General features: G+C 41.7%; 2 protein-coding genes across 5 annotated transcripts; one reads left to right on the top strand and one right to left on the bottom strand.

The window, feature by feature from the left end:
- Positions 1–85: 85 nt before the first annotated feature.
- thap3 (THAP domain containing, apoptosis associated protein 3) lies at positions 86–3,626 on the bottom strand. 3 transcript variants are annotated; one of them, XM_058763901.1, is made up of 4 exons: positions 2,944–3,626; positions 1,036–1,231; positions 781–954; positions 86–691 (listed from the first exon to the last, which is right to left on the bottom strand). In XM_058763901.1, the coding sequence occupies exons 1-4, from the start codon at positions 2,970–2,972 to the stop codon at positions 473–475; spliced, it is 618 nt and encodes a 205-aa protein (XP_058619884.1). In that variant the 5' UTR covers positions 2,973–3,626; the 3' UTR covers positions 86–472. The 3 variants fall into 3 exon arrangements, with proteins under 3 accessions (XP_058619884.1, XP_058619885.1, XP_058619883.1); XM_058763902.1 differs by having other exon boundaries at positions 2,975–3,625; XM_058763900.1 differs by lacking the exon at positions 2,944–3,626 and adding an exon at positions 1,309–2,100.
- On the top strand, positions 2,272–17,207 carry asxl1 (ASXL transcriptional regulator 1). Of its 2 annotated transcripts, XM_058763903.1 has the most exons (13): positions 2,272–2,753; positions 6,779–6,861; positions 7,039–7,041; positions 7,152–7,269; positions 7,411–7,564; positions 9,225–9,298; positions 10,072–10,156; positions 10,748–10,867; positions 11,763–11,929; positions 12,029–12,125; positions 12,230–12,335; positions 12,433–13,345; positions 13,464–17,207. In XM_058763903.1, the coding sequence occupies exons 1-13, from the start codon at positions 2,697–2,699 to the stop codon at positions 16,497–16,499; spliced, it is 5,013 nt and encodes a 1,670-aa protein (XP_058619886.1). In that variant the 5' UTR covers positions 2,272–2,696; the 3' UTR covers positions 16,500–17,207. The 2 variants fall into 2 exon arrangements, with proteins under 2 accessions (XP_058619886.1, XP_058619887.1); XM_058763904.1 differs by lacking the exon at positions 10,748–10,867 and having other exon boundaries at positions 2,611–2,753.
- The last annotated feature ends 50 nt before the right edge of the window (positions 17,208–17,257 follow it).

Below are 17,257 nucleotides of genomic sequence, written 5' to 3'. Positions count from 1 at the left end.
ATCATGTTTCCTCAAATGTTTTCAGCATGGTGACATTTGATGGAATTTAATCAATTACGCTTTACAATAAGGTTCTGTTTAACAGCAGTTAACTAGTTTTTATCTGTTAATATGTGATGGACCTGCATTTAACTTTTACTTGTACTAGCAATTAACTTTTATATTTTTATTAACTAATGTTAACAAAGATTAATGAAAGGGACCTTACTGTAAAATGTTACCATTTATTCTATAAATGTTCTCCTAAAAATTCTTTGGGCAGAAAATCTTTCACACAAGTCAAAACCAAAGCACAGTAAATTTAAGTTTTAATAGGACGTATCTGTCCAATTAAAGAAAAAACTTGTCACTTTTGCTGCTTTTCAAGAAATATATTTGTTGAACACATTTCAGGCTGCTTTAAAGTTCAAAGATGTTTGTGCAACCCGAGGTCTCCATTACTGCTTGACTAGGTCTTGAAGCCACTTCCCCATTAAATTGGGAGCTGTGAATGTCTATATCTGAGCTGTCGACGTAAAGTCAGAAGTTCTCTTTGAGCATCTTGCAGTTTGACTTTCATTCTTTTTATCAATCTGCATTTGGTCTGCAACCTTTTCTGTAGCCAGCTGTTGGCATCTAAAACATTAAACAAACGGGCTTTAGTCGTGCATGGGTCCAAAAGAGCATAGGTGTGGTCCGTGACAGCTAAATCCTGTTTAAAAAAGAAAAAAAGATTTAATCCATAAATATTATTATATATACACAGGAATATAAGTGTAGGCTGTAAGATAAAAGATTCACTTTTGTGGTTTGACAGTAAGCCTCTTCACTGCCGTGAGAGTATTGAGCATCCTCATGCATCTCCTCAGTTTGAGTATCCTCAGTGAAAGGAGGCATCCTGTCAGGTGCAGTGTCGTCCCATTTATCAGCAGCAGATTTTAAAGCTCTCTTCAGCCTCTTCCTACAATTATTTTGCTGACGGCACAAAGATGACAATGAGACTAAGATGAAAAACACATTTAGTATTAAATTTCTCTATATTGTGTCCTTATTTACCTTTGTATCCTGAGGTGGGACTGCAAAGAGAGTTGGCACTGCGTTCCACAAGAGATTTTTACGGTTGCCCAAACCACTGAAACAATCTGGGGTGAAATGAAGTGAGCAGATAACCATATGCTTCCTTGGCTGAAAGTCGTCACGTCCAATGTTCTCTAACCATTGTTTGAGAACCGATGGTTTACTGAAAGGGAACCTGACAAGGGACAAAGATGAAATGTCTTGCAAAATATATTTAATCATCTTAACAGTAAGCTGTCCGTCATTACCTACCTGTGGAACGTGATTTCGGGATTTTTGTTATTGTACCTATTTGTGCAATTATATGCAGAACAACTTTTCGGCATAGTTGCCCCGAACAAAGATGGCGCTTATCAAAAGCCCCGCAGTGTCTCAAAATTATTAAAACCTATAACATGAACATGATCTTTGCTGTATTATTTGATATAATCATTATATTACAAGCAATAAAAATGAAATAACTCCAAGATAATATTTTCTTATTCACAAAAAACAATTCTTAAAACGATTTCAGTTATGTTTTCCGGTGATTCGCCCCCAAGCTTTTCAAAGTAAAAGTCCTAGGGTTGTATATGAAAGTGCACCTCAGTCAAACTCTAGAAATTCATAAAAGTCCTTAAGAGGGACTTTGTTTGGTAACTCATTTAAGCAAGATTTCTTTACCCATTTAAAACTTCTGTTAATGTATCTATTTATAATGTGACAACTATAAATAAAAGAGTGGACTTAATGTGAACATTTTACATGACTGGTTAAGAGATACACGGTTTTTAAGTCCCACCCAAAAGATGATTCTATGTCAAAACTCCATAAAAGGAAGTATGTAAAACATGTCAATACAGCTACTATTTAATTACAATGCTTATTCAACTATTGTTAAAACTGGTTAATATCAATTTCGTCTACGGAACCATGACGTATTGTATTTTCATTTGCATGTAAGAATATTTTACTTGCAGTGTTTCTTTGCTGTCTTTACATAATGCTTTGATAAGTGTGCGATTGTTTTTTTTTTTTGTTTGTTTGTTGTTGGGGTTTTTTGCAGTAAAATTCCCAAGAGAAACTTTACAAAGCACAAAAACAATAATTCTAGTATTTTATGTATGTGTCGTGCTGTCTGATATGAATCACGTTTGATCTCGCCGCACATAACAATGGGCGTGGCCTCATCCCGTCAGATGCGTCAGATGCGCCGCGGCTGTAGGAGCGACTGAAGAAGAGGGGGATGGGGAGAATTGTTTTTGTGTTGCATTCCTGCAGTGTGTTTGACCTTTGACCTCATTGTTGTGTTCTCCTCGTCTTGCATTCCAAACCGAGGATTTCCTGCAGTATGCCAAAGGCTTCTGGGGCTCGCTTGTTCTTCGCCCTGTCTCTGTTTACCTCCGTTTAACCCGCGAGACGTTACAAAAAACTCTCTGGAACGCCGTTGCTGCAACAACTGACAGCTTTTTTTGGCAAGCCGTTCTACGGAAACGCGTGCGTGTTTGAACAGAGAGACTACGCAAGTACTTGGGGCGAAAGGGAATCAAAGACCCGTTTGGTGTTGCAGCTAGCCTAGCACGCTAGCGGGCTTGCCGTATATCACGCACACGTTTCATATCCGCTGCAGAAATCCGCACCCGCACGACAACGCTGAGGAAATGAAGGACAAACAGAAGAGAAAGAAGGAGCGCACGTGGGCCGAGGCAGCTCGTATGGTAATATATTAATCGTTTTAAGTAAATTGTAGCGGTTTAATCGCTGTGCGTGGGGTTAGGGGTGTTGTACGAGAGCCGCGAACAAAGCTGTTGTCGGGTTGGACACATGCAGGCGCCGCCGCCGCTGCTGTTTGTATATCTGTAGGCAGTATGTGATGTTTCATAACCCGGCTTTTACCTTTTTGCTTACATGGCTTTTAATCCACGGGCCGTGTACATACCCTGTCACCATAAGCGTTACATTTCTTGTTTGTGTCCCATTTGAATGAAAGAGCCCTTGCTGGTAGCCTAGCGTATTAGCTGCTCTCTGCCTGTTTGACCCTTTGTTTGCAGGGCTTCTTTTAGCGAGCTGAGTAAAATGCTGAAAATACCCATTGTGGGATCCTTGTCTGTCATTTAAAGACAATTTATTTATTTTTTTTACCAAATATGTGTCTTAAATGCTCATTTGTACTTATTGTTTGTTTTAAGCAGTGACTGTTAAAATATAGTAGGCCATATTTGTATGTTGCTCTCCAGCTCATATGCCATTGATCTTTGTCAGTTTTGGATACTGAATAAATAAAATTACTATTAGGGGCAATAAGCATTTTAATGATTCACGTCTGGATCAAAACATGCATTGTGGCTAATAATATGTGAAGACTAAACAGGTTTGCTATTATGATAGTAGGGTTTCTCCTTTATTCTCCACTGTGGTGGTCCAAGGGTGTGTAAAATTGGTCTGTCATGCATATTAAATGTAATTTCTACATCCTGTGGTTTATATTCTTCGGAAGATGCTTTTCTTAGATCATCTGCATCATCCTAGTTTCTTTGTTGCATTTGGTGTAGATTAAATGGAAATTGTTGTTTCACACAAAAACTAGCCTCTTCATATGTCTAACCTCTAGACTTTAATCTTAGTGTTGTTATTAAAAGCTTTAGTAGAAACAGACCTGTATAATGTGAGAATGTGTCAGATACAGTGTCTCAGACAAAATGAGCCTGTGCAGTTGAATTTATCAACAAATATTGGGTGGTTATGGTCATTCATTTCTGTCAGGTCTTTGTCTGCTTTTCTAGGTGATCTTGGCAGTTCTCACTCTTGAATTTGATCCACCCAAACAGCCCAGACTGTCTTTGAATTTAGTCATTTCTGCAGTTTAACTCATGGCTAGTTTGAGATTAAGAGCAAGAAAGGTTGGGTAGCTCACCCTAACCCTAACAGACCGTGCTATCTGGTAAAAGTACATCTAGAAACTCGAGGGGTGCCGTTTTGGGTGGGGATCTCATGTGCTAGAGAACCACCGCTCGTATCATTTATTACAATGCTGTGTTATGTTTGTCACAGTTTAGAAGCTATAATTCATGAAAAATATGATGCCAAGTGTAAGTAACGTCACTTCTGATCTCATATGAATGTTTACTTAATGTATTGTCTGTGGTCTAAATCCTAGAAGATTATCAACCCAACTCATACCAGCCAAACACATTAAAGACTGTGCTCTTTTGCAGGTATCTCACACAGTGATTGAGCTTTGGGAAGCAGGCATGGGCATGTCTGTATACCAGGAAGGATAGTCACCTACCGGCTCCTCTTCTGTAGTAATAGGACAGGCTCTCGGGAGATGCGGGCAAAAGGGAACACGCACAAGCAAATAGACTGAATACTTTAAATGTGAAAGCAAAATTGTATTAATTAAAGGATGATCAGGTATTTTAGATGATTCAGTTGTTTGTATGATCATGGAGCTTCAAGGAGGATTGCAGCATTATATAATGATTTTGAAACAAAAGCAGCGGTGTGAAATGGCAGCTTTGGGAGTAAGATGCAACCAGATGCTTGGGCTCAAGGCCAATGTATATCAGATCATCTTGGCGATACACTTGGAAGCAATAGGAAATGTGAAGCAAACCACCTAATTTAGCGTTTCTGGTCCTTCTCGATGGTTCCTTCTTGCTTAAGGTGATTGTAATGGTGTATAGCCATTCTTGGTGTAAAAAAAAAACAAAACTATTTTTGTGACAGAATTTGGTTTTCATTAGTCCTGATTCTGGATGTGGGTGAAGCTGCGGTTTGCTTTTTGTGGTTGTTTTAATATTGCGTCCTCTACAAATGGTTTGGATTTTTGTGGGAATGACGGAAATGTCACAGACTTAAATGAGGATCAGAGCCTTTTCGTCCAGCATGAGTTTTGTTTGTAAATTTAACCTCTTGCCAAGTCTGTTGGATATTTATTCATGAAATCCTTATGATGATGAATTGTTCTATGTAAGCTCTTTATAAAGATGAGTTTACCCTTGGTGCAGTGATTTTTATTTTTTTTTAAACCTAATATTGTTAGTCTTAGTTCTCAGAAAATATTTGCCTACTGCTTAAAGGAATAGTTCGCCCAAAAATGAAAATTCTGTAATTTAGTCACCCTTAAGCTGTTCCAAACCTGTATGAATTTCTTCTGCTGAACAGAACTTTGGATATTTTCCATACTATTGAAGTCAATTGTGATCAACAACTGTTTGGTTACCTGCATTATTCAAAATGTCCTCTTTAGTGTTTAACGGAAGAAAGAAACTCATACAGGTTTGGAACAACATGACGGTGAGCAAATAATGACAGATGTTTTATTTTTGGGTCTCTTTTATCCCTTTAATACATTGTTTCAAAGTTGGAATCAAATTGAAATTCTATTTTCTAAATGCATGTTATTGATTTTATTGTGAACCTCTCTCTGTTGACTAGATGTTAGATTTTATTTTGTCAGCATACACCTCACTCCTTTCTTAAACTGCAAGTTCGCATTCAGATCTACCTGCATCCGATCAACAAGTGAAGTCCCGCCCTATATTTTTTTTCATTTTGGATAATCTGTTTCACTCAGCTGCACGTCCAAAATATGGAAGCAATGAAGATGCTACTTAAATTTTATCATGGCTTTAAGAATACCAAACCACACATTTAAATGCAGAAATGTTTGCAATGTTGTCTGTTCTCTGAATTATGATGGTGTATAATATCACTCCATTTTTTTTATTCCTTATGATACCATGAAATGGCTGGGGTGAGGAGAATAAAGACCAGGCTGGCACAATGCATGACTCTCCAGAAGCAATGCTTAAATGTGCCGCTCCTTTCAATCCCATTTTGTACACTTGAAATTTTGTGCCTTGTCAGGACTGTTATAAATAACTGGAAAGTTTGTCTTGTCATTGGCCTAGTAGTTTGGTTGAAGTTCTCACAGCTTGACGTTTTTCATGCCTGCTTCCTTGCAGGAAGTGCACCTGGTATTTTATAATTTAGTGCACATTTCTTTTGTAGCTTGTGCTGTTCCATTTCCTGTTCCAGTGTCCTTGGTTCTAGACTTAGCTGAGCACAGCGGGAGCAGTGCTTCCCATTTTAACCACCATACAGGCAGAAGGTTACATGCTCTTGTGCACCAGGACTAGGAGGAAATTATTTGCTCTGTATAAATGGAGAGAGAAATGTTTGGTATTGTTATAATCCGTCTCCCATTCCACAACTCTTTTCCCATTTTATTTTATTTTTATTTTTTTTGCTAGTCATATAGGCTAAAAGCCTGTCATATATGCCTGGATCTACTCAGCTGTGTGTGATGGCTGCAGGTTTATATTATGCTTTGTACATTGTGCAGAACCTGTGTAATATGGATATAACAGAAGAAAGCTGAGTGTTTCTGTTAAAACTGACATGGTCTTAAAATGAATTGCTGTGGCATTGTAATTGGCAAGCTGAGAGTGTGCTGTGCTGTTAAACTGTTAAGCGGTTTTCACAGTAAAACCCTCATAGATTGTCTTTTTAAATTCATTCTCTTTAAATGCCACAGCTATGTTCATATAGATGTAGTTGGACATGTAACTGTTTTTGAGTCTCTCATGCCATTGCAATTGCTTTTTAATTCATGCAACCAGCCAAATTTGAAAACGTGTAGTGTTCCTATCCCTAATATGAGTGAGTTAAAAGTGGGTTGACTGTACACTAAATTGAATGGTTGTTGATTTAATGTGATTTGTTTGACCTCTTGCAGGTTCTGGAGAACTTTTCTGATGCCCCGATGACACCAAAACAGATTCTGCATGTCATCCAAACAAAGGGGCTCAAAGAAATGAGGTCTAGTATAAACTATTCATGAATATAAATGTACTGTTTCTGTTTGAGGAGAATTTTTTTTATGCTTGAGATTTGTTTGAGTACATTTTTGCTGCCTCTTGACTGGTTTTGAGTATCTTTATAAAATGCTATTTTGTGTTTCTCTCTTTTTCTCAAACCTTTTTCACCCCAAAATAGAAGGTAAGATGAATTTAATTATCTATATATTGTATTTTTCCTCTTAAACGGTTTAATTTTACTTTCTTGAGCAGCACTTAGACATTTCTTCCCTACTTTCCATCCTTCCTCAGTGGCACAGCTCCACTGGCCTGCCTGGTCACCATGCTTCACTCTCAGGTCAGAGGAGACAGAGTGAAGAACAGTATTTTCTTCAAGCTTCCTGGAAGGATGAGTTTGTTTACCCTAAAGGTAGAGAGTCTATAAATCCCTCTAGCTTCCTTTCAGTGCTTTACACATTTCACTCTGGTGTTGCAACTGGATTATGATGCCAAAACCCGCAAAGAAAGAGCTACATATCCTGTGTCTGTATGTGCCCACTGATGCCTACAGAAAAATGCACTTCAGTGGACAAAGAGCCCGACTGCAAACGAGTCTGGAGATGGGACTGGCACTCCAACAGCATCCACCACATCAACAGTTGAAGGAGCAGAGCAGGAGAGTTGTGACTCTACAGAGACGGCTGCTGCTAGTGGTGAAAATGATGGTGTGTGGACTATTCATTCTTTTCATTTTTTTTTTTCCCCAGAATTGATTCATTCAGCCTCTTTTCCAGTAAGTGGAACAGGCTTATAAATTAAAGAAGCGTATAAAAGAGCTGAAAAGTAGAGGCCCCATCTTTTCATTTTAAGAAAAGCTTTGATTCCAAATGGTGATGAGCATTAAATACCCTGAGCTTAAGAAGCATGTAGTGCCTGAGAGACATTGATTTCTTTTTTGCTTTGGATGTGTGTGTTGCCATGGATACTGCGGCACATGACACATCCAGCAGTGACCTAGATGAGAGTGGTTTAGAACATGTATTTGTGTTGCGTGAAGGAGAATACATGCAAAATTATGCCTGGAAACGACAATGTATTTCACATTTGCTCTTTTCTGAATTTGAGTGAAAATCTGATTCCTTTTGTTCTTGACAGATGTGGAAGGATGGTATTTGAAAGGCTGATGTTTCTAGACATCAGCAGTATCTATTCTTTTATTTTCTTTTAAAAATGTATTCACCATAACTAAAAGTTCAAAAGATTACTAGATGTCATAAGCATTATAAGGCAATAACAAGTATTAAATACTTGCATATGTTTTCTACCCCTGAATTAGGTGCTGGAACCCAGTATTTATCTTGATTTATCTTTTCCCCTCTGGTTTAGAAAGTTTATGGAATGGAATGCATGCATATTTACCACCTATTGAAAAGTATAAATTACATACTACCTATCATTCTTAATTATAAATGGTATGTGGGGGGAAAAAAGGTACACAATGATAAATATTGTCTTTTCAGAATCTTATCAGTCAGGGCTGCTATTCTATTGGGTTCCTGCAGGTTCTTAAAATGTTTTATAAAATTAGTTTGATAAAAATCATGTATTTTGAATGGTATAATTCTTGATGATCTTTTTGAAGGTGTTAAATTTGAGGACAGATAGACAGGAATTGATACAGCCTAATGTGATGACTAAACTTTAAAAGGCTATGATTTTAGTAAATATGATCTTTGCGTGTTTTACTGGCTCACGGGTTTAGAGCAGTTCATAATCAATGAATATCGCATGTTTATGACAAGTGATTGCTTATCATTAGCAACACCCAGTAGCTACCGAGAGGCTAGATAGTGGGAGAACTCATTAACAAGCACTCATACTTGCAATCAAAAGCAATAATAATGCCTTTTTTGTGCATTTTATTGTGGTGAAGCATATGAGGGCAAATGCAATGTAAATGCAACACGCAGTCAGCAGAAGGTTGCCTTTCTCTCTACTCGTCCCCTCCCCAATACCAAACCATCAACCTACAATACATAACAAAGAAAACATAAATGTTCACCTATGACCACATGTTAGTAAATAACATGTAAGAAATGACTTACTGCTCCTACACTATTGATGAATTGATGTTTACTCTGTGGTATTTGTATTGTAATGTGCTGTAGATAGTTGTAAAGGTGTATTTAATCTAATTTTTTAATGAGGAGCTGAAATGAGAAACACTAATATTTTACAAAAATTATAAAGTGAAGAAATTATTTGTCAGCATCATATTTTTTCCCTTTTCTCTCTGTATCAAATTAACACAGGAACAGGATTAAAATGTGATTTGCTGCAGTAATATTGTTGATGGATGTTCTACTTGTTTCCTCTTTGTTCCAGCTTCTGTGGATGAGACTTCCTCCAGTGCCTCTTGCTCCACAGAACCACAGACAAGACTCAGTCGCTCCTCACAGGTACCAGCAGTGCCTAACTTCACCTTTGCACTGAACCATCACCTTCATAACTAATTTTTACATGCAGGACCCTCCAAGAATGGATTTCCATCTCATCATCATTCTTATGCACAGCACTCAACTCCTCCTCAGATCACTAGTTTTGCTAGAAGACAGTTGAATGCATGACGTCACTATGTAAAAATGAGTCATCTAGTGAAGTGCCGAAAGTTGACGTTGTGAGTCAAATCAAGAAAACCCCACAGATAACGCTGACAACATTAGTCGTGACTAAGACCTTTTGCTCTTTGCGCTGTCATTTCAATTTCAGGTCGGGGATTTCTTGATTTGAATATATCATCAGGTTCTAAATGGATAATTTGCTTTTTTGATCATTTACAGTAAATGCAGTAATATATTTAAGCATTGAATCCACAAGAAACTCTGACACCAATCAGCAGATTTTGAAACTTAAAGCTGCCTTTTCTCCTCTCATTTGCTTAATGTTGAACTTAGACGCTCGCACTGCTTGGCAGTCTCGCAATCCCCTGCCAGCCACGCAGCTCCCATAGAGAATGAACTGAAAACTGTCATCTCCAGGACACTTACACCTTGTCCTTTCCCTTTGTATTCTTCGTACCTGCATTAATCTTAATATTTTATCGGTGAAATTCTAACATTCTCAGGCGTATACATTTCCATTTAAATTCTCCTCTGAGCATGCTGTTATTTTCCATGTCTGTGGAGGACCTGTGTGTATGTGCTCATGATTATTTCTCCCATCTCTCTTACAGTCAGGGAGACAGAGGAAGAAAGCTGTGATGATGCCCCGTGTAGTGCTCACTCCTCTCAAGGTCAACGGTGAACACGTCCCATCAGGTTACAATAGCTCTTTTTCTTGTTCACTTTTTTTCTCCCCCTTCTTTCTGTTTTCCCCCCACTCTGCAGTGGTTTTGTATACCTGCTCCCTCTGACTGTGGATGCACTTTATCTGAGTGGCCTGACAGTGTTTGTAATTTTACGCACTGACACTCTCTAATCATTTATAGTGCAGTCTCCTCAAGGACAGTTCCCTCCTGTTGACAGCCGCCTCCTCTATTTCTTGGTTAACTTTGCACTAAAAGCAGCATCTTTTCTAGAAGCCACTGCCGTGTTTGTCACTTGAACGTCAATACCCCTCAGTGTAAAAGCAGTGTTTCTGGTTTGTCCTGTCAGCCCTGCTCTGTTCCCCTTGGATATCTGCTTTGCATTTGCGCCTTAGAGATATCCATTCACCCCTCTTCCTCTTTGTCTCTGTGCCTTGGGATATCCGTCCCTTTGACTTTTCGTGTTTCACGTACATGCCAAATCTTTGCCTGTCACTTTGGCCTCTTTAGTGCCACTAGCCTTCATGCCTCAGCTGCCCTACCCACACTCACTCGTTCTCAGAGAGTCTCACCAGCCTCCATCCTCCCCCACCTTTACCCTCAGGAGCAGCGGGGAGGCGCAGGGAAGGCTCTAGGGGGGGTCCAGGCCCCACTCTCCGTACCCGCTCCGAGCTGGGCTGGAAACGCACCCAGCACTTCAAGAGCATACGTGGTCTTCGTTCAGGTACAGAGGATGAAAACCAAGGACCCCCATGTATTAATTACTACCCTTAAGCCCCTTGCTTACCACTTTCCATAGAACATCAGTAATTCAATAACTCCTTTCCAGGTATTACACAGAGGGAGTGAATAGCTAACAAGTTTGAGCCAATCTAATGACAAACTATGTCCCAGTCTTCATTATTTCTAACCAGCAATTAAGGCATTTGGATGGAGTAGGGAAAATAAACAAATAACCAATTATACAGTTAGTTTTAGATTTATAATTTATTATTTGCAGTGGATGGTTGCAAAAAAGGGTGTATTTGTATTTTTTGCCTTGATCCTATTAAATGAAGGACATGGGTTGCTATGTGTATCTTGTCATGCTGGTTTCTCAAAGTGTGTAAAAATGTGTTTTGACATCTAACACCTCAAACACTGGTCAAGACTTTAGTCTATTGCAGAGTACCAACCATGGTTTGTCTTTGTCAGTTTTTTTTTTTTTTTTCTTTTTTTCTTTTTCAGTGTCAGTGTACTTTGTTTTATTCTGTCAAAAAGACCAGCTTAGTGGAAAACTGTCAGAATATATGTTTTGTAGTGTACATTATGCTTTGGTTTATTAATTGCAGCACTGGCTGATGTAATGTTCAGTTGACAAATAATGTAAAAGCTGCGTGGATTGATCAATAGCTCAGGTGGAGTTAAACTACTATTATTATTGCTTTACTAGTTCTGCCATAACACCCTCTGATTATTTAGATTTACTAGTGCTTTGAATTCATATTTTCGTACACTCACAGTTTTGTGAATGTAGACCAGAGTCTGCTCTAAAGATATTACATAAATATATCCCTGCCGTGAAAGGTTTCATTAAGCAATGATCTTATGTACACTCAGTGTAAGACTATATTTTGCAGGTCCCATGAAAAGGAATCGAGGGGGAGTGGAGGTGGATTTTGAGACTCCAGGCTCCATCCTAGTCAACACCAACATTCGTGCTCTCATCAACACGCGCACCTTTGCTGCTTTTCCTCCTCACTCCCAGCAGCAACTACTCCAGCTTTTACCAGAGGTGGACAGACAGGTATATTTCTTAAAGGCTTTTTAAGTTTCACTTGTTACAATTATATCCTTTTTTTTTTTTTTTCCCTCACCAAGTTTTTCCAATTCTTTTTGTGTGTAGGTTGGCCCTGATGGCCTTGCTCGACTAAGCAGCTCGGCCCTCAATAATGAATTCTTCACTCATGCATCCCAGAGCTGGAAAGAGCGTCTAGCTGAGGGTAAGTCTCTTAGTGATTTAGTGACAGAAACTGACCAAGACAGTTGGCTCTAGGTAGTTTACTGTAATGGTGGATAAAGTGGGAATATTTTTACTCTCTTAAAGGTGAGTTCACGCATGAGATGCAGGTTCGTTTCAGGCAAGAGATGGAAAAGGAGAAGAAAGTAGAAGCATGGAAGGAGAAATTCTTTGAGGAGTACCATGGCCAAAGGTTCGATTAGTTAAATATTCGATAAAATATTTTTAAACGGCTTAATTACTAGAACTGATATTGATTTTTAAATTTTTTTCCCCATTTATTTCTTTAGGTCTGGGTTGACGAGAGAAGAGGCATTAAAGCTCACAATGAGTGATGCTGGAGATGTTGCCAGTGCAGTTCTTGACTCTGATTCTGCTACAGTGGCTACACCCAAGAGACGAAGTGTTGGAAGAAGACGGAGGGAAGGCCGTATCAGACGGCGTTCACGGGCTGACCTCAGACGCAGAGCTCGGCGAACACTTTGCAAAACTACAACGGTAGCTGTACCTTCAGCAGAGACAACAGAAAGCACTGCAACTCCAGATGTTGAACCATCAGTTGCATCACCAGTCCCAGAAGCGACAGCAGTTCAGGGAGAGGTGGTCCTTCAAACAGACCTCGGACTGGAAGCTCCAGAAGAAAACCTTTCTGCAGAGGCAGTCCCCTCTCCCGCTCCTGTACCCACACCTCCTCCAGCTTCTACAAGCTCAACCTGCGATGAACCAGAAGCCTCCACACACCTGTTGCCTGAAGTACCCGAACCAGCTGTTGCATCCACTTCCTCTCCTTCCTCATCTTCCTCTTCAACATCATCATCATCATCGCCCTCTTCTTCTCCCTCCTCTGCCTCAGAAAGACAGACTTTTGCTGCAAGCTCAGATTCCTCTTCTTCCTCTTCCTCCTCCACTGCTGCTGTTGCCACCGACCCGCTGGATGATGGGGCTTCGGTCATTACCACTGGTACAGCGGGCACTGGTGCAAGCAGCCGAGAGAGCAGCCCCGCTGCCAGTCCTGCCACAGCAAGTCCAGCAATTCAGCTCAAGGAACAGAAGAGAAGGCCAGACGAGTCCCAGGCCTTCACCAGCTTTCCCGAGAAAAGGGCGCGGCTGGATGAGCGTCAGTCCTTTCGTAACACAGTTGACTGTGTGCACTCAGAAAAGCCCCAACCTACAACAGAGGAGCCCAAGGTCCCGCCAATCCGGGTATGTTGGACATGTTATTTTTTCCAGATTAGTCTCTTGTGCACCTCGTTGTAGTTAAAAACGGTCTTCATGTAAACCACAACTCATATGAGTATTTCTCTTCTGCCCATTCCACTAGATACAGCTCTCCCGGATCAAACCGCCCTGGGTCAAGGGGCCGCCAACGTACCAAATCTGTCCCCGCATCGTCCCCCCCAATGAAGGGTCGCGGCGCTCTGGGACAGGGGCGCGCACCCTGGCGGACATCAAGGCCCGTGCACAGCAAGCCCGTGCCCAGCGGGAAGCCGCTGCTGCTGTTGCAGCCTCTGGGGATGGGGGAGGGCCTGGGGGGAGCGGCCCGGGGGGTGGTATTGGGATACCGGATCGCTCCAGCGGGAGGCGTTCGAGAGAGCACCCAGGTCCCGTTGAACCGGGAGGAGGAGGAGGAGGAAGACGAGGAGGAAGAGTTGATTTGGAGGAGCAGGAATCGCCTGCGAGCTCTCATTCGTCTGGAGCACAACTACAGCTGTCCAGTGTAGACTCAACAGACAGGCCTCAAACCTCCACCCCACTTACCGAACCATCTCCTTCCTCTGTGTCTTCAAACCCATCTCTACCACCATCAGAGTCTCCGAAAACACTCACGCTATCGCCACCTGCGACAGACAGCCCTGCTTCCCAGGATCAGGTGGAGGAGATTTGTGGAGTGGAAGAGGTGACTGCCTGCCCAAGTGATAAAGCCTCAGAGCAGACCTTAGACACCCCAGTGCCTACGCCAAGCGAACCAGAGTCTTTTTGCAGTCACCAAGAGGGGAGAGGTGAGGAGGCAGAGTCCAGTGAGAGCAGAACAACTACCCCTGTTTGCACCTCAGCATCCAATGATGCCATTTCTTTAGTGCCCACCTCTATACCAGACTCGCTGCCAAGATTTGGTGCCCAGGGTGTGGATGTCATCAGGACCTTGGCAGCTTCTTCTCAACCCTGGGAAGGTGAAAAGAATGGTGGTGAGCATCACCCAGGGACAACTGGAGTTATCCAGCATGGCTCAGACTTGAAAATGCCCAAAGAGACACTTGTTACAGCCCGAAATGGATGGGTAGAAAGTAGTGAAGAGCATTCCATGAGAGAGGAGATGCTACAAGAGCATAGGAATGGAGGAAGTGATGCTGATGGCAAATATGAATCAGCCTCTCTGCCTTGTCTACCAAGTAATGCTGGCGAGGAAGACACTGGAGCACATAGTGATTCTACGGAGACAGCATCTGACTTTGAAAACGAAACTCAAGAGGATGAAACACTGGACTGGCACAGAGCCCAGATGGATAGTAATGGCATGCAAGCTCAGAATACAAAGTCGCAGAATCAACCTGTCATTCAGACCTCAAGTCGACTCACTTCAATGTTGAATCCTCCTCAGCACCAGCAACCAGTCATACAAGCCCATATATCTAACCCCAACCATACTCAAACTGTCATTCAGGCTCGCTTCCCTAATGGTGTGCCAAACCAGCCCGTCATTCATCCCCACAAGCAGCATCCAATTCATAGCCATGCTATAAACCATGCTCAGGACCAGATTGTCACTGCGCCCTCACAAGCCCAAGTGCAAGCTTACCTGACACAGGCAGAGAGGGACCAAAGTAGAAATCTACGACTGAATGATAATGGCAATGGAGTGAGGATGTTTGTCTCAACAGAAGATGACACCAAACCTCTTGGCAGAGGACCTGGAGAAGATTTTGCTTTAAAGAATTCTACAGTTCCTGCCCTTGGCAGAAGAGTCCAAGGTTCATCTCGACCAGTTTCCTCTGTAGAGGCCAACAACCCTCTTGTCACCCAACTTCTTCAAGGCAGCCTACCCTTAGAGAAGGTCTTACCCCAGCCTCACTCAGTCAGCAAGCTGGAAATTAATCGACTTCCAGGTGCCCCTGCCGGTAACTCAACCAGTCGCCAACCTCCGAGAAATCTGGGACCACGTTTTAGAGGCCCGTCTGAGTCAGGAGGACCTATAGAAACTGGTGGATCTGACTTCCAGCACAAAGCCCCATCCGCCCGAGTGTCTCCTGGACCTGGTCGGAACTTTGGTTCTTCACCACCAGGTTCTACTCCATCTCGAATGGCATGCTTGTTTGAGGAAGCTAGCCCAAGATCCACAAATGTTCAGTTCACTTCTCAACAACCCGTAGGTGCAGTGCCCCCCGGAGCAGTACCTGTCATAACATCCCTCCCTTCAAACTCCTCTGCTAGAACCTCAATGGATGTGAACTCTCAGAATGCTCCAGTTTATGAATCAGCTGTCATTAAAGAGCACCCTGGACCTCTTCCTCCAAGGGGTGAAACTCCGGGGGGGCCAGCTGGCTTTCAACAACATCCTAACAATCTCTCCCAGTCTGTGTGCAGAACCACACCTGATGCTCCCTCACCTCCACATGGTGACCTTTGTCCATCGGAGGTTGTACCTACTGTTAAGATTAACTGGCGCCCAAGCAAACCCCAACCACCTCAGCACCAGACATATCAGCAACAGCTGTCTCCTGTAGCTACAGTAAAGAATGAAGTCTCCTCACGCCCTTCGTGCCAACAAGCTCTGACCAAAAACTCGCCTGCTCCAAACAGTGGCAATACTTCTGTTGTAATAACCAAAAAGGAGCCTCTGGACAATTTTCATGGAGGTGGTGGAGCTATGGAAGGACTGCTAAATATGGAAATGTCTCTTGTTAGAATGGCCAAGAAGGAGCAAGTCAAAAATCCATATGCCCGCCAAGTAGACACCTCCGCTTCTCCTGTCTCCTCCTCCCCTTCCTCATCGGCCTCCAGTCTCCCTTACCAGCTATATGGCAAGCTACCAAAACTACAGCAGAGTGGGGGCAACGTAGGGTCCTCATCCGGCTTCAGTTACACAGCTAATGTGTCTGTGGTGGACGGTAGCGGGTTCTCCCACAGTTTAGCCGATGGTGTGTTGCAGCTAAGGCCACGTGTGAGCGTCAGCAATAGTGGAGGCCAGAACGCTACACTTAGCATTCAGGCTTTCGCGGACAGTGCTGCAGAAGAAGTAGCTCTCAAGTGTTCCTGCCGACTTAAAGCTATGATCATGTGCCAGGGCTGTGGCGCTTTCTGCCATGACGATTGCATTGGCCCCTCGAAACTGTGTGTGTCATGTCTGGTTGTCAGATAGTTTGTTGCAGCTCCTCCAAACTGAGCCGGTTGGTCAGAGCAAATGCTTTGACCACTCCAGACAATTCTAGCCCTTTGCCTGTGGTTGGATACCACTGGAAGTCTTGGACTCTTTTGAGCAAAGAATGAGGCAGGACACTGCATTGTTTAAATGGGACATTTTTTTTTTTTTTTTTTTTTTTTTTTTTTTTTTGATGGGCCAGGCAATACAATAGGGCTGGAAGATTACTTGTAAGATAAAAAAAAATTCAGTCTGTATTTTTGTTGCATATTTTTTCTATTGCTGTTATGGTGTTATTATTATTAATATTATTATGATTACAATAATAATGATATTGTTGTTATTATTGGTATTACATGAATTTACATGGCACGGTTGATTGTAAATTGTGCCTTTTTTTCCCCCAACAAAACATTTACCTCATCTTCTTGACACCAGTCATCAGTTCAGTGTGAAAATGGTGGCGTTCCTGTTTGTTTTCTTCTCTTGAATTCCTCTCAGTGCAGAGCTTTAGGAGAATTTTGTGTGTAATGTCTTGCAAAGATTATTTTTTTAATCATTAAATAAGAAAATACATTTTTGTTATTTTGTAAGTGCTTTCACTCTTCTTTTTGTTTCCATTTTTATTTTCTTATCCAAAGTGAAGTCCAGTCTGTACTTGGCGGTTAAGCACAGTATTCAAATCTAATAAAGCTGAAAGTGAGCGTATTTTCTCTATTTGATCTTTTTTAACTGAGGGTAAAGTGGGCCAAAGTTGT

Source organism: Onychostoma macrolepis, chromosome 23 (assembly GCF_012432095.1).
Source record: "Onychostoma macrolepis isolate SWU-2019 chromosome 23, ASM1243209v1, whole genome shotgun sequence".
Classification (NCBI taxonomy): domain Eukaryota; kingdom Metazoa; phylum Chordata; class Actinopteri; order Cypriniformes; family Cyprinidae; genus Onychostoma; species Onychostoma macrolepis.
Note: the sequence above shows the minus strand (reverse complement) of the source record. Positions and strands in the feature narration are given on the sequence as shown.

Coding starts and splice junctions, on each gene's coding strand:
- thap3 (XM_058763900.1), bottom strand. CDS start 1,382: ATGCCGAAAAGTTGTTCTGCATATAATTGCACAAATAGGTACAATAAC. Junction 1,232..1,308: donor CCCGAAATCACGTTCCACAG/GTAGGTAATGAC, acceptor GTCCCTTGTCAG/GTTCCCTTTCAGTAAACCAT. Junction 692..780: donor CTTACTGTCAAACCACAAAA/GTGAATCTTTTA, acceptor TTTTTTAAACAG/GATTTAGCTGTCACGGACCA.
- asxl1 (XM_058763903.1), top strand. CDS start 2,697: ATGAAGGACAAACAGAAGAGAAAGAAGGAGCGCACGTGGGCCGAGGCA. Junction 7,565..9,224: donor TGCTAGTGGTGAAAATGATG/GTGTGTGGACTA, acceptor TCTTTGTTCCAG/CTTCTGTGGATGAGACTTCC. Junction 9,299..10,071: donor GACTCAGTCGCTCCTCACAG/GTACCAGCAGTG, acceptor TCTCTCTTACAG/TCAGGGAGACAGAGGAAGAA.